The sequence below is a fragment of the Eptatretus burgeri genome, chromosome 4 (genome assembly GCF_056783735.1).
Source record: "Eptatretus burgeri isolate ZD-2024b chromosome 4, Ebu_testis_v1, whole genome shotgun sequence".
Lineage (NCBI taxonomy): Eukaryota > Metazoa > Chordata > Myxini > Myxiniformes > Myxinidae > Eptatretus > Eptatretus burgeri.
In genome coordinates, this window is record NC_140964.1 from 48,348,971 (window position 1) to 48,373,594 (window position 24,624).

Below are 24,624 nucleotides of genomic sequence, written 5' to 3' on the forward strand. Positions count from 1 at the left end.
AAGATTTGATGCGTCACGAAGAAGTCGTCTTTCTGGTGAAGGCTCATGCAGATCTGCGTCACTGGACAGGTGGAGCAATGGATGAAATCGACAGGATGTTCATGAGGTATGCTATCCACCGTGGAAAGCAAGAATATTTGAACTCTCCATCCCACCATCCTGAGCTAAGTATTAAGATGGGAGCATCAAATAAGCCAACCTGTCTTCCCTAAATATTGACTTTTTGAGGTTAAGAATGCTGTCTTGTAGTCTTTCTTTTTTTTCCCCATGTTGCGTGCCTTTTACATATCTTCATCGCATTTCCAAAATTATGTTGGTGGGGCATCCTCGTCTGACCTAATGCTGGGTTCGTGAACGAAGGAGAAGAAATTGGTCCACAGCAGATGATCTCTTCCATTGACCCTGTGAGCCAGTTATTCTCTGATGATTTCGGTAATTTCTGTTTGAATGGAAACTATTTTGTGCAATTTAAATTTGAACTCAATAAATTGACATCATTTGCTTGTTGACAAGTTTCTGGAATCGTTTTTCCAATCTGATTTTATGACACATTCTTATCTTGTCTGAGCATTTATTGATTTAAACCCAGTCACCTGATATCCACAACTATGTTGCATCTGTTGGAAATTAATTTGAAGATGTCTTTTGAAGGTGTGCAATACGGTAAGAAAAAAATGAAGAAAGAAACGAATTTCCTTCCAGATTAACTTGCGTTGTAATTTACGCGGAAGACCTAAAGAGAACCATTTGAGTACAAATTGAGGAAGAGGTCCTGAAAGCCATTTAAAAGTATGTGAAAATATGTCTGCATTTTGAGTTCTGAATGGGTTCCTTTATCATTTTCATGCCTAATGTCCTTTTCCTGCACATGATATAAACAGTGTCTAAAGGCTATGGAGGAGTTTGTAAATAACTACGATGACTACCGCGACTTATCTAATGGCCCCAAGTCATCCCATCTTCTTGAGGGATCAAGCCGCAGGAGGTAGATCAGCGCAAATCTTTCGAGAACCAGCTGACCCGATGTTTGATTGGAACTGGATGGGGCAGGAATTTGTAATTTTCTCACGGTGCGACGAATAACTTGTCAACTCTTTACAAACGTCCAACTGCAAGGACGCTGGGATTTTTGATGTCCACCAACTAATGCAAGATGGTGGGTCTCCAGCTCAACGTCCATCTGAGGGACAGTGCACTCTGTGATGCAATTCTCCACTTGTGAAGCACAGATCTCACAGCTCATGGTTTGGTGGAGTCTCGATTTCTATTCTCGACAGCTCAAAGGTAAGTGCCTGACCTCTGTACGACCTCCTGGGAGGAATTTGTGTGTATAATGTATATCACAAGCAGGAAAAGCACATTAGGAGATTTCAGTTTTCATTGGCCTGCATTTCAGTCATCAAGCGACATTGCTCAAATAACTCGGTATATGTGGTTTAAACCCGAGATCTCGGCATCATAAGTTTGGTGATCCAACGGGAATGCCAAACAGATTAATGAAAAGCTATCAATATTTTTTTTTTGTTTGATCAGCAATATCTTATAGTTTTATTTGATGTATGCTTAATGTTCCTACATTTCATCTCTATCGTCGGTGCTCCCCAAACGACACACCACCATAACTGGAAGCGAAACCAACATTATAGCTTGCTTGATAACATACTTGCCTTTGTCTAATTTTGACGGAAGCAAATTTTGTTTATGCCGTCACTTTCACATTTTGACAGCAAAAGAAGAGCAATTGTAGATGCCGATCTAGTTATCCTATCAGCATCTGTACTTGCATTGAAAATTTGCGGTTCCACGGTATCTTTCCCAAAGTGTTTACATCTTTTGGACCAGTATCGTGACAATAGAGACCCAATACATGAAGTTGAAATTGCTCGTGGATTGCAAATATTGGTCAATGGGGACAAGGTGTCCCCCCATGTTGTGTGCCTTTTACATATCTTCATCGCATTTCCAAAATTATGTTTCCCCTTTATTTCCCCTTTTATTTCCCCTTTTATTTCCTTGCAGTCTTTCTCCCGTGCAACGTTCGCCATTGTGACGGGCTTCAAGACAGTGTATTTGTTTTTGTAAATTGGAGGCCGACAAATTGCAACAATGCTGAACTGGTGATGAATTATGTGTTGACCGTTTTGATAATATTTATGATGTTGAGACCAAATTTATGAGTTGTCACAATGGGACCTTCCCACAATGCACCTGTCATTTCCCAGCTAGTACACCGACATTGGCCCAACGTTGGCGAAGGTTGGAATGATCGCTGCGTTGGTAAAACGACGTCCATTTACCGTCTGTCCAATGCCATGCATGTGGCGTAAGAGTTTGCACAGTGGCCAACATTCAACCAATGAGCAGCGTTTCGTTGAGCCAACTCTAACCCAACTTTAGCATGTTAGCTGGGTTGGGCCATTTGATCGAGGATCACTCAGCTTGTGAGTGCACTTATGAGTGGCAGTCATGTCTGATTCAAATATGCCAAGGAAGTACCCACCCTTATCATGTTTGTTTTTTGCAAACAATAAATGCATTTAATCGCCATCCTTGCAGGTGACCTCAGTTTGATGCGTGCTTCTCCTGCATGTTCGTTTAATTCTGAGCTTTGTTTGACCATCTCGTTTCATTTCACAGATCGATTTCACAGGGGTGGTCCATGGTTACATGCAGTTCAGGCTCAGCATGTAAGCCTTCTTGAAAGCGACACATATTTGGAAATTAAATGCTTAAAGTGTCGAACTCTCTGCTCCTGGCAGTATTTGTATGCTTGTTCGCTTTCAGTGTTGTCAGGGTAAATTGTGGACTATATTCTAAAAGATTGTCAACAAAAAAATTACTCCATTGCTTCCCAGGTGTGGGTTAGTATTTCGGTTTTGTGTTTGCACAGTGTTGGATCACAGCAAAGTCTCTAATTTGTCGAACTGGTAGGCTTTCAAATTTTGCAATTGCCCTTGTCGTGTTGCATCGGGAAGCATCAGATACAGACGGCGCAACAAGAGCAATCATTTTTGATATTACCTGGATGTAACGTGCAAGAGGTTATTGGTATTACAATTCTTGTTTGTGTGCCGAGTTTGACGGTCTGAATCCTTGGAACGTTTTTCTCTCATCCGATTACATTAATGAATCGAAGGCACGCGCGACATTGACAGGACGATCACCGTACCATGGTTTTTTTGTGACATGTGCTTGTTGCTGGTGCGAGCCTGCAATGTGACCTTGAACACGACGGCAGCGTTGTCGGTTATTGGAGGCTTTCATTTTAATTCCGTGATCTTTGCACTTTATTTATTTATTTATTTTCTTCTGATGTTCTTCTTGATCTCGTCCATTACATCCACCACCGAAAGTGTATGGAGGTAATGTTTTCACCCCTGTTTGTCACGATGAGAATATCTCAAGTTATGGATGGATTCGGACAAAGCATGGTGGACAGGTTGAGTGCGTGATGAGGACTAATTGATTCGAATGTGGTGAAGATCGGATCCAGATGCGAGAATTATTTATTTATTTATTTATTTATTTAAGTGATTCCTCACCATCGAGAGATGTTGCCAAAACGATATCTAGCATGTTATTTCAAAAAGTTGTGGATAGATTGTGACAAAACTTGGTGGATGATTTGGGTAGTTGACGAGAAGGAGCCATTTTGGATTTTTGTTAAGGTCTCTGCAGATCCGGCCTGTCGGTGGAACACGAAACGTAAACTGTTCAGCCTGGCGGAGGTATGCTCCCTACTGAGTGCTGTTCTCGTTCTTTGACTGCTTTCACAGTTATATATTTATATATATTTTTTAATACGACAACTCCTGAGCAGTCAAAGCCTCATCGTTCAAGTTTGAAATGTGATTATTGTGATGAAACTCATTTTTCCCCGTTGGTGAATCTTTTTTTTTTTTTTTTGTGTGAGCCAAGAAAAAAGATGCGTAGCTTCGGGTCGTGCAAGATGGTTTGTTGAGGGTTCATGCAATGCCATTATTCGGAGTGTCTTGAGGCGGTTTTCAGCTGTTAAGACCAAAACCCGTACACGGCTGATACCATCGCAGCCTGATTTATAGCTGCCAGCAAGTTGCGGAGTGAAGCGGCAGATGGTAATGCGCAGCTTGATGGCGATATGTTTTGGCAAGCACTGCAGGCAACTGTATGTAATGTATTCCATTAAGTCTCAACACCTCCCTGCCTTCTCCATTTTGATTTGGGTATGGATTAAGCCCTGACCGAAGTGCTCATGTGACCTTGCTCGTTGTGTTAATGTGAACAGATGTTTTCCAATTATCGGCCTGCTTTGTGTTGGTGAAACCCATTTGATCATTAGCACAAAGCTTTGCATTATTATTATTATTATTATTATTATTATTATTATTATTTTTGTTCTAAACAGAAGTTCTAATATAATTTTGGATTATCGGATGTAGTTTATTTGTACAACATTTTATGCCATCCTTTGGTACTTTGAGTTGACGTATTAACTGTTTTGCATCTGAAGGGGAGGGGTGGGGGGAGCGGTTGTGCAAAAATCCTTTTTAGACTCTTCCTCTCATCATTTCGGTGACACATCCATGACTCGAAGCAATATCGTCCTCTGTAGCAAAAGCTATATATAAAAAGCACTTAATATAAAAGTAGCGGATTGATTTTTTTTTTAATACAAATGTATTTACAGTTGCACCGTCATAATTGAGTGTGCGTTTTGAGTTTGGGAGGTTGGTGGTTCGAACCCCAGTCGAGTCGTACCAAAGACTTTAAAAATGGTACGTGCTGCTTCCTTATTTGCGACTCAGAATTTAGAAAAGATAGAGCATGGACAAAGAACTATAGATTGGCAACAATTGCTCAGGCTTGATGAGCCTCATCTCTTCCTCCTGTGTTGAACTTCTTTGTAAAGGAACTCGTAATACAATATAATATAATATAATATATAATATAATATTTATATATATAATTATATATATATATATTTTTAAACAAGGGAAAAATTGGGCAAATATACCAACAGAAGAAAGCTTCTCAAACAAAGATTATTGAGCTCTTTCCATTAAAGGAAAAATATCAAATTATCTGAGCAGAGATGAAATGGATACAATTTAAATGACTTCAAATGACAACCAAAAAAAACAAAAAAACAGAAGGGTGGAACAAAAGACCATCTGCATCTGGTGAAATTGTCATCAGAGTACTCGGGAAGCACACCACTCTAATGGGGGTGAGTTTCAATGGATCTGTTGTGTGGATCGGGCTATGTGCCAAACCAACTCGTCAGCCTCCTTCATTGCGCAGGCAATAGTCACTCACGAGTGTCTTTTTGCATGACAGCTCCCCCCCTCATTCCCACACCAAGCCCCACCCCCACTCCTATCTCCATCACAAGCAAATCTGCCAGCAGGCATGCACTAAAGTAGGACATGGTGATTCCATATCCTTGCCAACTAACCATCGCACAAAGTGACTGCATTGCAAAATGGATCAAACCATGCCTATGTGGATGGATGATGCACAGTGTGACCAAAAGCACCTTGCTGCTGTTCAAATCATATCACCGTTGAAATATTGTACGACTGATCATCGCGCTCGAGGCAAACTTCTTTGTTCTGTTTGCCTTCATGATCACTCCTTTTCACAAATTGGTATAGATTATTACAATTACTATTTGATTAATTTTCACCAAAATCACATATCTTTGACGCTAATGGGCTGAAGCTGTATTTACCGTAGACACACCATCGCAGCGCGTGAAGTTCCTCTTGGGAACGGAGGATGATGATGAAGAGCATGTTCCCCATGACCTCTTCACGGAAATGGATGAACTATGCATTCGCGAGGGTGAGGACAGTGACTGGAAGGAGACGGCACGGTATGTAAAGCTGATCAATTGTGACGTCGCATTTTATAACGGCATTAAGGAAATGGTCTCAGGAGTGGGATATATTCGCTAATTGGAAAGAATGCTATGATGCCCGGTTTTTTCCATTTTTACTGATTGATGTTTCTGCTACAAAGTCGATAAATTGTGTCCTATCCTATTCTATCCTATCGTATCCTATCCTACAAGATAAAGTAAGGCTATGTGCATCTGTACACCTGTTCCTTATAGAATGGAAAACATCTTGGCTGACCTCCACCAAATTTTGCATTTGAGCTTGGGATACCGAGGGTCCAGTCATGGACATTGAATACATCTTGCCCCCCCCCCTCCATCACCCCCAACCCGAGTGTAGGGAGATAACTTGCAATTATCCCCTGGACATGTGGAATAGTGCAGGTGGCTTAACCATTGACCCTCTGCCGGAGGGAGGAGGTATTGCGGGTGTGAAATGATGCCAATTCTGAAAACGAATCCTCTTGCTCATGGAGGGAGCGGATGTGATTGGTGAAGGGAGAGCTTGGAATTCTGTTACACATGAGGATGGTGAATAAACTCGTGAAGTTCAAGGAGTGAAAACGATATTAAGATAACACCAAGATTGTTTTGTTTTTAATATTTTATAAGTACGATTCAAAATGAGGGCTAAAGATTTTGTCCCACATTTGCTTTTGGTCCTTGTGTTGATTAAATGTGTAGAGTGTTGGTAATGTTTTATTGTCACTGATGGGTTTTATTATAAGTCTTGCTAAGTGAAAACACATTTGTGCTAATAGAGCCATCCGCACCCTGTGGCTTGATGCTCGCTTGTCCCCGTTCAGCTTCTCACCTTGTTTATGCAGTTGGACAGAAGTGACACAACACAGGCCAGGCTGTGGGGCATTTTGAAAGTATTTTCCCAATCTGTTAACATTCGATGCTGCACTTTCAAAATAGAGCGTAGCTTTACTGTGGACCTTGCATTATTAAAGATTTGCAGTTGTATTTACACTGTTAGCGAATTTCTAATTGATGCCTTGCTTCTCCAAACCATTAACAGGCACAAGTGTTAATTGGATAATTTTGCTTCAAAATACGTTGCTTGTTCCTTCAGTGCGGATGAAACAAACGTGCGTGATGAGTTTCCAGAAGCTGCTGTCATGTGTTCCTGGTCGCCAAAAACTGACATCCAATTGCTCACCCATTTGCCTCCCCCCACGGCTTACTTTGGAACGCAGCTGGCTGAAGTTTGAGGAGGATGTGGAGGATGGAGGGGATCGTTGGAGCAAGCCGTATGTTGCAACGCTGTCACTCCACAGCCTTTTTGAGCTTCGCAGCTGTATCATGAATGGCACCGTCATGCTTGACATGAAGGCAAACTCGTTGGAGGAGATCGCAGGTGAGAGTGCGTTTGTGTGTGGACGCGTATGATTCGTGTGTGTACGTATGATTCCCATAACATTGAGTGGATGCGTAGGTTACTTTGGGAGACGGAGTTTGATGGTCCAAAACTCCAATGGTGGAATGGTGCTCAGACTAATGAGGCTTTCACTCTTGCTGTGTACACGTGTTGAGGATAAGTGGTATCGGTCAAGGATAAGCACTCTGATCTGTGTTCGTCCCTTGCGCTGTGAACTTGAAAAATATTAATTCCTTGATGTTGTTCATTCAACTCCTTGCTTTTCCCATTCCATATCTTATTTTGTATGAATGTCAGCTCGATGTTTTTTCTGAGTCTATCTACCATTGGTGCTGGTGGTGGTGGTGGTGGTGGTGGTGATAACGAGAAATCATCTCAAAATAACAAAGGCCATCCACATCCGCCTTGTACTCAAACTAAACTTGACGAAAACGAGAATTTAAAAACGTATTAAAAGATTTCCACATCTCCACAAATTAATGCATTACTTGTATTTTCCTGCCAAATTTATCAATTTAAAAGTCATTTATATTTGTATCCTATGCCCTCTGTCTTTGTCCTCCCTCTGCTTCTGCCACAACATTATGAACCAATGCAATTTGTCGTGGTTGTATATTTGTCTAAGTGACCTATTTAGGAGGGAACTTGTATATACATATGAAAAACTTTCAGCTATAACTCGGCAAGTTCTTGGATTGGTTATTTACAACAATCAATCCCATATTGTGGTTTTTAAAATTTTTTAAAATCTTTTAAATTCTGCATGTTGATCCATTATTCAGGTTATACAACAATTCCATAATCGTCCATCCTCTGGGTTGTTTGCCCGATTTGTTTTTTTTTACCTGTATCTTTCCACTCACTTTTGCAGCTCTTCTCCAAATGACTGATCCAGTTTTTCTGTTTTGTTGGTGTTTTGGTGAAACTTGTCTTCCCCTCGAGGAGTGTTAAACAAATACAGATGTCAAGTGTTACGGCCTGCAGCACACCAAGCCAACATATGGAGAGGGCAGCTGGATGACCAAGCAAAGAAGAGACTGATCAGAGAGGCCACTGCCCAGGTCTCCCAGTCGGCCCCAGGCAGGCCCCAACAGTAGGAAGGGTTCGACCAAACACAACCTTCCGAGAACTACACTGCAGATGGAAACTCCAAAATAGCCACCCTCTCCTCCTCTGCATCAACTTCCTGGTTCCCTCTTCTTGCCCCACGGCCAATCACAGGCTTTATACCCATGGGTGGAACCGTTGGGTCTAACTGGGGGGGGGGGGAGGGTGGTGGGAGATGAAGAAGAAGGTCCACATACCAGAACACAAGGATCATTGAAGAGCAGAATAATATGAAGTAAAGGGTCAGTTTAGCTCTGCTGGTTTTGACCAAGGAGGGAGCAGGTCCACAGGCTGGAGATGCACAGGCGATGAAACACACGGGCAGGGGGACGAAGACACACGAGTAGGAACCATGGACGATCAAACAGGCACAGGGCAAGGACAGGAACACGAGGAGGCAGGCAGGCACCACGGACAGAGCAACCGTTTCCCTCTACACGATCTCCTCCTCCTCCTCCTCCTCCTCCTCCTCCTCTTCCTCCTCTTTTTGGCACAATCTCTCCTCTCCTTACTCTCTTGCTTCGCACAAAACCAATTTTCCTCAGAGAAGACCCCACCTCTCCTGGCTCTCGCGTGCTCCTGCGAGCGACCCCAAAACTTCAGGGCAACGAAAACTCCCCGCTTCAGGAAGCTGTGAAAATCTCCACCTTTCTTTTGAGGTGATCCAAGCTCTGCCCTTCTCTCTTTGCTTAGGCCTCACCTCGGCACCTCAGCCGGTGGGACATACAAGAGGTTTATACGTATGATTCCTTTCCTTAAACCCTAACTATTTATAACAAAGCACCACCCTCCATATAGTGCACATTTAAACAGACAATTTTTAAACTACGTTTCCCTACTTAATTGCATCAAGATGTGCTAACTACTCGTACACAGAACATACTACTCTATACATTTCTATTTGTTATAAGGTAATGTCTTACCCACCCACCCCCTCGACAAACGTAACCATATATTCAATAATGTGAAATTTAAAAAGGCAGAATGTTATCGTACTTTTTCTCTCGATGGGGTAAAGATGGGATGTAATTTTATTTTCAACAATAGCAATGGGGCTGTCATCACCTGCACACACCCTCATACATTTAGCTTATAAACTACTGTGAAAGTGAAACGTTAAACCGCATGCGTTCAGTAAACCGTTCTGACTTTCCTTTTCTCTTCTCAAAGTTGTGTAAGCAGACAGGTGCGGGTAATCGGATTCTTTTCTTGGATCAAGATTCTTTTTTTTTGTTAGCAGATGGCTTGTGGATAGGAGTAATGTCAGCTTCTCTGATGGGTGGATTTACGAGGTTAATGTGTCATTGTTTCCAGTGGCATGCTGAGAAGTTAACAGTGTAACAGAATCATCACACGACGAGCATTATCGTGCAGGAAATGCCAGCAATGCTTGGTCTGATTGTGCAGAGTTTGTAATATAACCGTGAACTGCAAGTTAGCTCATTATATTTTGGGGCAAACTAATCAATAAAATTTTTTTAAACACTGAACAAACAAATGACACATTTCTGTAACCTCGTGAGTGGACACAAGATATCTTGTCGAGGTATGCTCAAGTCCGTCAACATGAACATAGTAATATTTATTTATTTATTTACTTACTGGTCTGCTTGTGAAGCTCTTTTTCTCTGACATTCAAGGCCACCTTCATTCCTACATTTCTGACTTCTTGCACTCACACAATCAACTTGTTGCCATCAATGGAACCCTATCCTCCCCTTTACCAATGGAGGCTGGAGTTCTCGAATGCCGTGGTTTAATCCCACTCTTCTTCCTCATCTATATAAATGACCTCTCTGATGCTCTCAAAAAAAAAACCTCTTTTTTTCAGGGAACTCCATATTTTGCCATACAGTATGTCATCCTTCTGCGGGGCAGACAGCAGCTACATCTCTCCGCTGATCTGGAAGATTTGACACTGCGATGATAAATGGAACATGTCTTTCAATTGTGGAAAATTTCAGTCTCATTCCTTCGCTCCGAAAGATCATCAAAGAAACCAACCTTGTTTCCTTGGTAATCCATTCGAGGAGGTTGTCTTTTGAACTTCTAGGCCTCACAATCAGCCATGACCATTATTGGGCTGACCACAGAGCAAAGCTGGACTCCTAAGCTTGTAGACTGGACATCCTCCATGGATTCGCAGCTTTCCTTGGAAAACCTGAGCAACTCCATCTGCAAGGCTTTTATCCATAGCTCAATGGAGTACTGCTCTCTGCTATGTGCTGTCACCCCAGCATCACTTTCCCTCTCCCTCTCCCTCTGTCTCTGCCTCTGTGTCTCCCTCTGCCTCTCTCTGTCTCTATCACTGTCTCTCTCTCTCTCTCTCTCTCTCTCTCTCTCTCTCTCTCTCTCTCTCTCTCTCTCTCTCTCTCTCTCTCTCACTCTGTCTGTCTTTGTTTCTGTCTCTCTGTCTCGTCTCTGTCTCTCTGTCTCGTCTCTGTCTCTCTGTCTCGTCTCTGTCTCTCTGTCTCGTCTCTGTCTCTCTGTCTCGTCTCTGTCTCTCTGTCTCGTCTCTGTCTCTCTGTCTCGTCTCTGTCTCGGTCTCTATCTCTGTCTCTGTCTGTCTCCTCCTCTGTCTGTCTCCTCCTCTGTCTCCTCCTCTGTCTGTCTCCTCCTCTGTCTGTCTCCTCCTCTGTCTGTCTCCTCCTCTGTCTGTCTCCTCCTCTGTCTGTCTCCTCCTCTGTCTGTCTCCTCCTCTGTCTGTCTCCTCCTCTGTCTGTCTCCTCCTCTGTCTGTCTCCTCCTCTGTCTGTCTCCTCCTCTGTCTGTCTCCTCCTCTGTCTGTCTCCTCCTCTGTCTGTCTCCTCCTCTGTCTGTCTCCTCCTCTGTCTGTCTCCTCCTCTGTCTGTCTCCTCCTCTGTCTGTCTCCTCCTCTGTCTGTCTGTCTTTGTCTCTACCCCCCCCCCGCCCCCCCACCTACATTCTGTGAAATTGAAAGCTCTCATTTACTGGAATCTTCCGTGATGATATCACAGGCAGTTCCGCGTCCTCTCTGTTTTCCAGTGTCGATTCTGCAATATTGCTCTGTCTGCTCTCGCAGCCCTCTGTCCCTCCCGATCTACTCCAGGTTGCACGCGTTGTTCCAGTAAACCCCTCCTGGTTAAACTTCCAAAATCCAGGCTGACTGCATGCCTCAACTCTTTTATTCCTCACTTCTCCCATCTATGGAACCCCTTTTCAGAGTCTGTTCTGTCTCACTCTTCCCTTCATGACTCAAAGAAAAAGCAGTGCACAGCCTTCCCTTGTCATCCCCAATTCTGTCCGATGATCTTTATTACCTCCATTAACCTTTCCTAACCCAACTCTCCAACTTGCTTGTTTCAGTTTTTCGTCCCTTCTTCCCTCCCATCTTCTGTTCATTCATTCCCTTGATGTTTGTCCCACTATCAGTTCTGCCTTGCTCTTCTTTGAGCCTTGCTCCAGTAAAGAAAAAAAACAGAGAAAATACAAAAAGCTGTTTGTTGAACCTCTGTGATCAATTTGGAATTTTAAGTTACATTTTTTGTATTTTACCATCCTGTTCATATAACCCTGTGCAGTTTTGTCATGAGATCACATGACATTTGTTTACGTGACCACACAAGTCGTCCCTTGCGATCATGTCATCCTCGTCATCGGCATCGTACTACCAAAGTATGGTCAATTTCGACCTTGTTTCTGTTCCCACCAATCCCTGTCGTTGTTCGAGCACTCAACAATTGTGAGAAATGTTTAGTCGGGTGTTCTTTTATTTATTTAATTTCTGTTTGTGGGGTTAGGGTATTGCTGGGATAGTAATAGTTTTCACAGGCAGTCGATAGCATGATTGCAACTTCCCCTGATCACCGTATCAGATATGGTGTTACTTCCTGCTTGCTCCCCTAAGCTCTGCTGCAGGTTCTTATTTCATGGCTGCTGTACTACGTTTTCTGCAGGGTATGGTTTGGGAAAGAGCAAGTCAGTCGTTCATGGTTGTATTTGGCCATGGTATGTTTGATTGATGCAACTATTCAGTTACATGAAAGTTAAAAGGCAGAATGTTTTTGTACTTTTTGTCTCGATGGGGCAAATATGTGATCTACTTTTCTTTTCAACACGAGCACTAGCGCTGTCATCACCTCCACACACCACCATATATTTAGCTTGTAAACTAGTTTGTGAAAGTGAAACCCGAAACCACATGGGTTCAGTAAACCTTTTTTGACTTTCCTTGTCTCGTCTCAAAGTTGTTAAGCAGACAGTGCGGGTAATCTGATTCTTTTCTTGGATCAAGCTTCTTTTTGTTAGCAGCTGGCTGTGGAGTAATGTCAGCTTCTCTGACAGGTGGATTTACGAGGTTAACATGCCCTTATTTCCAGTTACAGGCTGATAAGCTAACAATGTAATATAATTCCCTAAAAAACGAAATTTATGTCAGAGAAATGAAGCGATTAAAAACAATGCAATTGACGGCCTAGTACACATAACAGTCTCAGGGCACAGCTTTCCTGCATGGGAAGGTCCAAGTCATCCCTCAGACAGTCCTTGTCACCATTAATTTCCATCTCTTTGATCACTCAAGGAACATGTAATTGATATTTTGTTAATGAATAATGAAGATGTTCAAGTGCATGTTCTGAAATGGGCGTGTACCCCTTCCAAAAGTTTCTACGCAGGTGCCCCCCCGAGGCACTATCACATTTATGTGACAAGTGTGTACAAGTAGCGGTGGTATACCTAGAGGACTAGGAGAAGCTTCATAAACCCCCTGTTCTCTCATGCCTCTGATTTATAAAAAAAAAAGTTTTGTGATTAAAAAGGTCATGTCGACCTTCAACTCGTTCTGTTGATGCTATTAATCTGAAGTTCACTCTTGGGTGAGATAATGCTCGCTAAGATACAAGCATTGTTGCCTTGGAGTACTTTAAAGAAGAGGTATGATAAAAAATATTCAGGAATCTCAAGTCATACGATCAGCCTTTAATGTTATAGACCATCTTTGATACCTTTGAGGATGTTAGGTTCTTCAAAATCTTCACATTCAATGTGACTTCGAAGAGATTGTTGCTGAGTGGAAAATGAAATTTGATACCATTAAAGGTCATTTCACTTCTCATGGAACCATGCCATGTCGATCATAGAGACTACCGTATAGACTAACGACGGGGGAGCCCACACCCATTGCTGCCCTTAAAACACCCTATTCAGTCATCAACCCTGCAGGTATTTTGATTGCCACTTTTATTGCTTGATGTTTAATCTTCTCTCCCTGTACCTATCCTGCACTCCTCTGACGGAAAACTCTCCAGCACGCAGGCTTCGGTCCCACCATGGTGGAGAAATTATTTGTGAACCTTGACTCCTCCACTCTTACTACACACCATGACATCAGCATCGACTCACCGTCCTCTGCTCTCCTGCAAGTCTCGATTTGGGAGCCACCTGCCTGCATCATGGAAAGTTGTGAATGTTGCTTCAAATTTTAAAAATGGTGCCAAAGTAGAACATCTCAACTACAGACCAGTCAGCATTCCCCATAGAAACAAAATAATAAAATTGATCATTATCCAAGACCTCAAGACTCGTGTTCTGTGATTCTCTGATCTCTGATCATCTATTTAACTTCTGCCCTCGACATGATGGTGCTTCAGTGTCAACAATAGATGTAAGCCCTCAATATCAAACAAGACGTCAAACTACTTTCACTGGATATTTGATGATTATTTCAAACTGTCTGGCGCACTACCCTTCTCTCTTAATTGTATCCAGGGTCTTTTCCTTGATTGGCTTTTACATTTCTTCTGCACAAACAAGTGGCAGGTTGCAGTGGATGGCATTCTTTCTCATGCTCTCCTTCTCTCCGGCCAGCCTATCCCTCAAAGTAATATGGGACCAATCCTGCTTTTGGGCTACCTCTATATAACCTCTCTTCATTCATGGCAAATTTGGAAATGATGAGTAGTGGTTAAAAAAGAAAAATTCTTCATGTGCAACATTTGTGTCCATACCCTGTAAAAGTACAGGTTGCCTTAGTTGATACTAAAATTCCTCGAATGAATGATCAGAGGAACCAAGCCGTCAGTCAGGTCAGGCCATGTACGGGAGCATGCACCAGAGCAGCGTGGCAATGCATCCACTTTCCGCCGGTACTCCAGGGCCTCCGTCTGGCCATCCCCCAGGTAGATGCCTGGCCCATCCTCATCACCTTGATATGCTGATCAACCTGCTGCAACCACGAGGCACGTGGTCAGCCCATTGGCCTCCTCCACTCACGAGGCTCCCTTTCTGAGAGTATCTGGTGAGCAGGATCAGTATCGAGTCACATGTCCAGACAGCCGCTGCTAATGCTCACGGACTATGCAGATAACAAATCTCATTTGATTCTCTCTCAGCAACCACTCGTTGGACACAAAGTCTGACCAGCGGTAGCCAAGGATTCTCCGAAGAGACGTGATACCAAAGGAATCAAGTCTCCATCTCAGATCCCTGGTCAGAGTACAAGTCTCACATTCATAGAGCAAGACTGGAAGCCCCAAGGACCTGAAAACTCGGACTTTCATCCTAATGCACAGGTACTGGCAGTGCCACACCCCATTATCCAGTGAATCCATGACTCCCCAGGCCTGACCTGGTTTCTATTGACCTCTGGCTCACAGCCAGCAGAGACATGAATATCACTGCCAAGGTAAGTGAATCTCTCCGCGACCTCAACATCCTCGCCGCAAACAGGTACAGACAAGATAGCTGCATCCAAGATGTCAATGAAGGCCTGGATCTTAGTTTTTACCCAGGAAACCCGTAATCCCAGCGGCTCCAACTCCTCATTCAGCACTTTGAGGGCCCCCAAAAGGATATCCATTGTCTTCGCAAAGATGACTGCATCATCTGCAAAATCAAGGTCAGAGATCTTAACATTCCCCAACGATGCATTGACCTCTCTGAAATCATCCCCAGAATCCAGTCCATACAAGCACTGTAAAGTGTTGTGGCCAGCACACTCCCCTGACAAACTTCAGTAACAACTGGAAATAAGTGGGGATGGTACCATTCTCCCAGATTTGAGTTTTAACTTCAGTCGTGACAACAAGCCTGTGGTCGGTATTGAGGAACTGAGCACTCAGGTAGACCCTGCAGTTCTGGGTCATACACCAGCAAACATCAACAAGCACATGGTCAATCTCCTTTGCCACACCACCAGCGTTGGAATACCAAGTCCAGCGATAAGCCTGTGGGCGCTGAAACCATGAACCAGCCACCCTAAGTCCATGACTTCTTGCAAAGTCAAGGAACTTGGTGCTATTCTGGTTCACAGTTCCAGATCCATGGGGACCGAAACATCTCATAACCATCCCTATCAGTTCCAATCGATGCATTGAAATCCCCCAAAACCAGAAGAGTATCTCGCCTGGGGCACTAATCAACCACAGACTCAAGCGTGGCATAGAATACGTCCTTCACGGTGAGATCACTCGCCTCATTCGGAGCATATGCAGAGACCAGGGAAACGACACACAAGGAGTGACGAATCCTTGGTCTCATAATACACTTGTTGACCAGTGTTGCCTCAATTATCATTGGGGTCAGCTTATTGGACACAGCTGCAGCAACTCCTTGGGCATGGTATCCATCAGAGTGACCAGACCAATAGGGGGTGTAACCACCTGCCATGATCTCACCACTCTCCGGTCTCTGAACATCAGTATTGCAGCACTCTCTGAGGTTCAAACGCTTGAGCTCAGATGATAACAGAGACAGGTGATCATCCTCTTTTAGGGACAAGACATTCGAGGCACCCACCCAAAGGGACCGCCTCAGGTTAACCCAAGAAGACCGTCGTCTGGTGGACGACACCTCAGCACCACTCCGCCATACACCACCAAAATCTGTCTGGAGGTTTACCCCGTAGTTTTTCTCCCATCATTAAGGAATGGGGGTCCCGATGGCGTTGCCCCAATCCCGTCATCCAGTGAGCTGCTCTGCAAAGGGCAATAGCACAGGAGGTACTCCCACGGAGTGAGTTTTCAGATTTCCTTACCTTTTGTGGGTTTTGCGGAATGAAGTGTTTTACGGTGGCCGGAGTGCAAATCCTGCCACCAACCTCCTAAAAAAATAAATATAAAGTTAACCCAACTTTAGGAGGATGTCCGCAGACAGAGTTGGGCACTAGAAATGGATGCCTGTTGACTCACAAGGAGCTCCTTCACCCTTTGATGGGCAAGCCATCGGTATGCTGAATAGTGGAATCAGTCAAGAAAGTTGCTCGACACTTTCACGTCCACCAGTCAAGAGTTTCTAGGCTACAGAACTGATACAGAGCCACAATAAGGGCATCAGTCAGCAAGACAAGTTCGATGCATCGTCGTGGGTCACCCCCGCAACCGCTTCAGGACAGCACGAGAAACGACCAGAACCACGATTGGAACAGGGGGTGACTTGTCAGTGACCAAACTGTACGACATCATCTTGCTCCGCGGGGTTTGCAGTGTCGTCAACCTTCCTGTGGACAAATCTTGATGCATCAACACTGATTTTCATGACAACGATGAGCAGCAGCTGGTGGTAACTTGACTGGGAAATGGTGGGCAAACGTCATCTTTTTTTGATGAATCGAGGTTCAACGTCAGTTTTCTAGATGGATGTCTTCATGTGTACTATCAGCAAGGACACCCTTTTGCTCAGGGCTGCATTAGTGAGAGACACAATTCTGGAGGTGTTATGGTTTGAGGAGCAATCATTCAATGAACCCTTCATGCAATGTTGCAGAGCTTACTGCAGCCTTACAGTTCCATTGGATAGCAATACCACAAGCTCTGATCCACCAGCTGTGTTTATCCCTGTCCTGTAGACTTCAAATGTGCATCGCCACTCAAGGTGGTCTCACTATGTTGACTGTACAGACCCCTGCATCGTTTGACGTTTTTGTGACGTCACGTGCACATCCATAATTTTTGCATATCTACAGATTCTGTCAGACTGTCCCTGATTGCATACATTGATCCTTTTTCATTTATGAAATAAATATCAATTTTAATTCGGTGTGCACTTTCATTGCCGATCAGTAGAGTTACCCGTCTGTCTGTGAACAGAATATCTCAAAAAGTTGTCGGATTTGGACGACATTTGGTGGAGGTTGGGTGTACGACAAGAAATAAAATGATTAGATTTTGGTGAAAATCTGGATCCGGATCCAAGAATTTGTTCAGTGATTCTTCACCATTGAGTGATCGGTCTAAAAACGTCACAGAGCAGGATGTCTCAAAAAGTTTAAAAAAAAAAAAAAATATTCGGATGAAACTTGGTGGACAGGTTGGGTGTGTGTGTATGACCAGGAGGAATTGATTCGGTTTTAGTCAAGAGGTAGGCGCTCTACCGAGTGCCCTCCTGTTTGACCTGTTATAACATTGAGATAAATTTAATACATATATTGTCTTTTGCAAAATTCGTTGAGAAAAGCAATTCATTTTGTGAAATTAAACTTGTTATACCTGTCCCCTGTTTGAACCATCCCCATATTTTCCCCCTCCCTTTTTTTTTTCTTGTGATGGAAAGATCTGGTGCTTGACAACCAGATTTTAACAGGTCAGTTGGACAGGACGGTGCGTGAACTGGTACGAGCGGCACTTCTCAAGAAACATCACCATCAGAACGAGAACAAATTCTCAAATAAAATACCCCTTGTCCGTTCACTGGCTGACATGGGCAAGAAGCACTCGGAGCAACATCTGCTCGACAGGAACGGTGAGCCACGACCCATTCTCCTTACATTGGTCCCTTCATAGAGCATACTTGGGAATGTCCATCTGTGCTGATTGCTAAATTACGTGTTATTTCCTTTGAGCCACATTCCAGATCTTGTGCTGGAAGCAAGTCAGTTTTTGTTTGCAGTTTCCACTTGTATTGGGACAATCCTTTCTGCTTTCTAACATTTACACTTTCTCCTCTCATCTTGACGTTTTGGTCCTCATGACATCCCCACATTTCATGTCAAAAAATTTCAGAGCAAAATGCCAATCCTTGGTTTTATTACCCCATGCGCATGAAGCGAAAGATGGAGTTAGGCAATTGGGTTATTCTGTCTGTCTCTGTCAGTTTTACTGTCTACGAACGGCAGTTCATGATCGAGGAATAACTTTATTCCAATTGAATGTTATATTTTGAACATGAATCGGAAAATGAACCTGTGGTTTATCAGTACGTTGGCTCTGAATTTGTCCCGATCACGCATGCATAGAGAGGAGTGAGTTGATTTTTATGCCTCCGTTGACGATGTCGCCGGTGGCATTATGTCTTCGGGTCGTACGTACGTATGTACATGTGAATTTTCTCTGTTTTCTCTGTAACCGCTTATCTGATTGACACAAAACTTTTACCATAGATGCGACTCGTGCAGAATTTTTAAATGGCAATTATGACATCATAGGTCACGTGGGGTGGCAGTCATGTTGGAAAAACAGAAAAACTTTGAACCTCTGTATCTCCTAAACTGCAAAATGGGGAAAAATTGAAACTTGGCACCTGGCAACTACTCTACATGGGGAACAAGAGTGATTTGACTATGGCGTTATCGGTGATGTGGTATCCCGGTCAAAATTCGATCAGTATGAAAATTTGTGAGTTTGATCAAGGGAAATATTTCAACTCAGAAAATATTATGACATCATCTGTCATGTGGTTTGGCAACCATAGTGTTTTTTTGTGTTTTTTTTTTTTTTTTTTTAAAGGAAACTTCTTCTCCAGAACTGCTTTTCAGATCTAAGTGAAACTCCACACAAATGATTGACTATCGATGCTGAATATAGTTTGATAACTATGACATCATAGGTCATATGGTCTAGCAGCCATCTTGTATTTACCCTCAAACCTTCAAAAATCTTCTTCTCCAGAACGGCTGGACAGATTGAGGGAAAACTTCACAGCCATGCTCCCCATGACTTGGGGATATTGGGGTGATAAAGAATAATTGATAAATCACGTGGTTCGGTGGCCATATTGGATTGAAGAAAAATATTAAAGAATGATTTTTTTTTTCTGGAACCGCTTATCTGATCAAAGTGAAATTTACCAAGTATCATCAAACCATGTACCTGCATAGTGTGGAAATGATGATGTCAGAGGCCGCTTGTTGTGGCAGCCATATTGAATAGGAAAACAAACCTTATCTGATCAAAACAAAACTTCACACCCATGATCCTCGACCAAATGTTGGGCAGAGTCCAAATTTTCAATGCCATTGGTCACTTGGCTTGGCAGCCGTATTAGTTTGAAAACTGAAAATTAAAAAGCCCTTTTCTCCAAAACCGCTTAACAGATCAATAGATGGCATGTTGCGTTACATGGAGCAGAGGTAGTGAATCGCAAGTGCAAAGTTTTGCATCGATTGCTGTAGCGGTTTCCGAAATGTAATTTTTATATATTTTCCTTGAAACCAATTTGGCTGCCACGCCACGTGACTGATGATGTCATTTTAAGTCAAATGTATGCAGCAAGGGCAGTGGATCATAACTTCAAAGTCTCGTATTGATAGGTTAAACGGTTTCAGAGAAATAATAGTTTATTTAACAATGACCTTATCAGTCACGTGATGTTTCAGCCATGTTGGTTTCAAAGAGATAATTAAACAATTTGTAGCAACAGTAGTGAATCATCACTACAAAGTCTCATATCGAAAGGCTAATCAGTTTCAGCTAAAAAATTTTTTAATTTTTTTAAGATGATCGACTCGGCATGGAGAATATTGGTTGAAAATTTCAACATCATCGGTCACATGGTCTCGCAGCCATGTTGGACAAAAAGCCTTATCCGATCAATGTGACACTCCAAAGACATGATTGGCCACCCATTCTGAATTTGATTTGATAAAGAGGATGTCGTGAGTCAGGTGTCCGATTGAAGCAGGGTTGTATTGAAGTGGGGCGGCATGTTATTTTTTTTCACCATAGATGTGACTACTCACGTAGAATGTTTTTGTGATAACTATGACATCATAGGACACGTGGTGTGGCAGCAATGTTGGTAAAAAGGAAAAACTTTGGACCTCTGTATCTCCAAAACCTTTCCATGGAAAAATTGAAACTTTGCACATGTGACGTACTTCACATGAGAAACAAAGGTGATAAAAAAAATTGATGACGTCATACGTGGTTTCCATATGACATCATAATTTCATATGTCAAACGCTTTTTCCAATCACAATGAAAACTTTTGAGGGTCATCTCGGGCTAAATTGCAATTGGCAAAAAAATTGATGATGTTATCGGTCATGTGGTTTGGCAACCACGTTGTTTATACATAAAACCTTCAAAAATCTTCTTTACCTCAATGGGTGAACAGATCGCGGCTAAACGTTACAGGTATGATCACCTCTCCATGAGGAACAAAAAGTTCTCCACCTATTACATCATAGGTCACATGGTTTGGCAGCTATGATTTTTTTTTTTTGAAGAATAAAGATTTTAAAATCTTCTGCAGAACGGCTTGACAGATCGAGGGGAAACTTCACTTTCATGCACCCCGACCCTTGGGGATACCAAGGCGTTTACGAATAATTAATAGGTCATGTAGTCTGGCAGCCATATTGGTTTGAACAAAATTCTTTAAAAAAAATCGTTCTCTTGAACCGCTTCATCAATACATGTGAAACGTCACAGTTATAATTGAGTAGACATGTGGAATATGTTCACATTTCAACCAGATCAGACACATGGTTTGGCAGCCATAATTATTGAATATTTTAAATCTAGGTTCAGGGATTTAAATCAAACTTAGTAAAAGTATGTATAATGATGTAATACTGTGGGGCGGAGGCATATCTGGCGATGTCTTGATGTCGAAGGTTGTCGTTCTCGTTTTTTTTAAATTTCCACTCTGGCTTCCTGCCTGGCAGTCAAACAAAATTGAAAGTCATACCAAACAGGAAACTGATTGTTTTCACGGATGTCATAAAGGACACAAACAACGGGCACGAACAACTAATGTAACATGTTAAATAAGGTGGTGTATAAGACACTACTGCATCAATGGCTCTAAACTTTTGGAATTTTTTTTTTCTACAACCTTTAAAATCTTTATTTCATTTCAATTGAATTATATACAGTACTTGAACATTGTGGAACACAAATCGCCTTCTGGGAACTTTCAAAAACCTTCCGTTTAGCAGTACTTGGACAAAATATTATGGAAGTTTGCATCATCTCGGCCAATCAATTCTGCTGCTCGCTGACCCTGCCTCGGTCGTCTTCTTCTTTTTCCCCCTCAAGATTGCACGAGGTAAGGTGTTCTATGAACTCTCGTTGTTTAAACTTTACAATAATGCTAAACTACAGGTCAGCATATTATATTTGGGAGCAAACAAATATTTATATATTTTTCAACACTGAGCATACAGATGAAAACAATGATTCTTTGTAATCTTGTGAACAGACATGATATTGTTACGAATCTAGCAGCCATTTGCACACAAACAGACAGCAGTCCCCGCAGTTCGGTTATTTCGATAAGTATGTGTTTATCGTCAGGGTCCCGTCCTTCGGTCTAATGGGTTAATTTCATGTGTGTGCTGCGGGTTTCTTTTATAGTCAGGTTTTTTACATCTCCGATCAATCCTTCGTCTTCGCACCATCACCCACGTGGAACGTGTCACGTACAGGGGTGAGGTTCCCTCCTCCCATCGGACCTCCTCCAATCAGGAGGCTCATCGCCTCAGATCGGGTCTCCACCCAGAAGGGTGGGAGTTGCCCCGCCTACCGTGGGCCTGTCCAATGAGGGACGGCCGGCGAATCGCACGATGCAACCATCCAATCAGGAGGCGAATGGCTCAGGGAAGAAATCCCTCGGACCTCGCGAAAAGAGAAGAGTAGAGTGGTCGTCAAGAAGAGAGTAGAGCAGTCATCGTGGCCATTGCTCTTGGTGTGCGTCGTTAGTCGTCGTGGTCTGCGGTCTTTTGTGGGGCTCCTCGTGGTGGTGGTGGTGGTGGTGGTGGTCGAGCAGCCAGGGTCGTGGGCTCTGTGGATTCCGGGTCGTGGGTTCGAGTCCCACCGTGGTGGTTTGGAGTCCGGTGTGACCGCACGAGGCGGACAGGTACCCGGCCAGACCTTGACTCCCCAGCTGGCCTATCCTCCTTGGCTGGAGGGTCCAATAAAGACCCAACGGGGTCCATTTCTTTTGGGTGTGTGTGTGTCCGTGGGCCCCGTCCTTAAGTAGAAATTGCTAAGTGTTTGTATATAAATTGCATTTCTCATATTCGGTTTTAACTCTGCTCTTTTCGTGCTCCCCTGCCCCATTATAAATAAACCCCCAATTGTTCAATGTACCAGCACGGTTCGTGCTTGCGAACCAGTAAGCCGATTGGGCTGTAAGTTGTCGTTTGGACCGACGGACTTTGGAAATTCCGCTCAGTTACACCGGACCGAGGTTGCTAGAGCGACCTGGTTCGACAGAGTCCGTTGAGGGTGTGACTTCTCCAGTAATTTGATGACGTGGATGCTTAGGTATATTGAAATTTGGCTATTAACCCTACCCCACGCCGTCAGAGGATTGGCGAGCACGGTCCTTAAGTGACTCGTGACCTTCGGAGTTGTCCGAAGGTTACGACCTGCAATTCCGGGTGTTCGGTGAGAGACTGCTCTACTGCTTCACCTGGCGGCCGTTCCTCGCCACCGACCCCCGGCCCACAACAATATATCTATTTGGGATCAGTGGAAGACTTGCAACGCAAACTGAGTTGCTTTATGTTTTATTTATCCTGAGCCAGTTAATGCTCAAAGCTGTTCCTTGAACCTCAGTGGTCAATTTGGAATTTTAAAAAGTTTTATTTTGCCATTTTTGCAAGCCTCTCCATGCAACTATGTTATGAGATCACATTAAATCTGTTTATGCCACCACACAAGCCATCTCTGGCGAAAGAGCTTTCGTCGGCATCATCGTTGTCATCATTGATGAATAATGAATTTTGTTGGAATTGAGCTTGTTTACTGTGTCTATGTATGTTCAAGCACCTGATTCTGCGCCCACTGATTCCGGTCCTGGTTCACACCTGTGTGGAAGACACGAGCTTTCCTGTGCCAGGATAAATTATACCTGCTGGTGGTTTCTGATCATTAAAATATTGTGAAATATTATAACGGCCTCTGGAAATCGGCTCCATCGATTGGAGAGGTGAACAACAAAGGAGTTGAAGCAACTATTGAGGATGCCTCTTTGTGGTGGTTGTACCCCCCCCCCCCATGCAAGTCGGGAGCCAAATCTTCCCCATTCTTCCCTGCTGCCCGGATTCATCAGGGCAGCGCAGTCACGGTCAGTGTTGATCGGTCCCAATGGACCAGCCCTTTCCCTCTTGTCTGTCTCTCTGTCTCTGTCTCTCTCTCTGTCTCTCTCTGTCTGTCTCTCTCTGTCTGTCTCTCTCTGTCTGTCTGTCTCTCTGTCTGTCTGTCTGTCTGTCTCTCTGTCTGTCTGTCTGTCTCTCTGTCTGTCTGTCTGTCTGTCTGTCTCTCTGTCTGTCTGTCTGTCTGTCTGTCTGTCTCTCTCTGTCTGTCTGTCTCTCTCTGTCTGTCTGTCTCTCTCTGTCTGTCTGTCTGTCTCTCTCTGTCTGTCTGTCTGTCTCTCTCTGTCTGTCTGTCTGTCTCTCTCTGTCTGTCTGTCTGTCTCTCTGTCTGTCTGTCTGTCTGTCTCTCTATGTCTAATTCTGTCGTGGCCCTGACTTTGTTAAGGCGGGGGTACAACATCGTTGATGAGGGAGATATCTGAGTCACTCCTGGGAGATCGATCAGCTGTCTTTGTGCTGTGGGCTTGTTCGAGAGAACTTTCCGGGGCTATACAACATCAACACCAACAAAGGAGTTGAGGTGTAAAGTCAGCCTGGATTTTGGAAGTTTAACCAGGAGAGGGTTACTGAAAGAACACCTGCATCCCGGAGGGATGGGGTTACAGGAAAAACGCCTGCATCCTGGAGGGATGGGGAGGGTTGGAGGACAGTGGGCAGAGGGAGCGACATCAGAGAGAGGGTGGTAGGAAACAGTGACCACTGACCTACCTGCTATGTGAAAGCAACAGACAATGTACTTCGACCTCATCATGGAGGATTCCAACAATAGTGAGAGCTTTAGATTATAAAGAATCCAGGAGAGAGATAATCTGATGCTGGAGTGCTCGCCCAAAGGGGAGAGCAGAGCTCCATTGAGCTATTGACAAAAGTCTTGGAGACTGTGAGTAGCTCTGATTTGCGAAGGTAGGACATGGATTCCGGAGGATTTAATGCCACAGACAGAGCTTGGCAAGCAAAATCAGATGCCAGACTTTGT

The 24,624-nt window shown here is 43.5% G+C and overlaps 1 protein-coding gene across 6 annotated transcripts in view; it reads left to right on the top strand.

Annotated features, from left to right (window-relative positions):
- The window catches only part of LOC147027985 (electroneutral sodium bicarbonate exchanger 1-like), a 215,700-nt gene that overhangs the window by 84,275 nt on the left and 106,801 nt on the right, over window positions 1–24,624 (top strand). For all 6 annotated transcript variants that reach the window (XM_085877885.1, XM_085877883.1, XM_085877886.1 and 3 more), the window contains 3 exons: window positions 5,716–5,854; window positions 7,081–7,241; window positions 17,879–18,067. In XM_085877885.1, coding sequence (XP_085734011.1) covers window positions 5,799–5,854; window positions 7,081–7,241; window positions 17,879–18,067 — 406 coding nt within the window. In that variant the 5' untranslated portion in view covers window positions 5,716–5,798. The remainder of the gene's footprint in view (window positions 1–5,715; window positions 5,855–7,080; window positions 7,242–17,878; window positions 18,068–24,624) is intronic.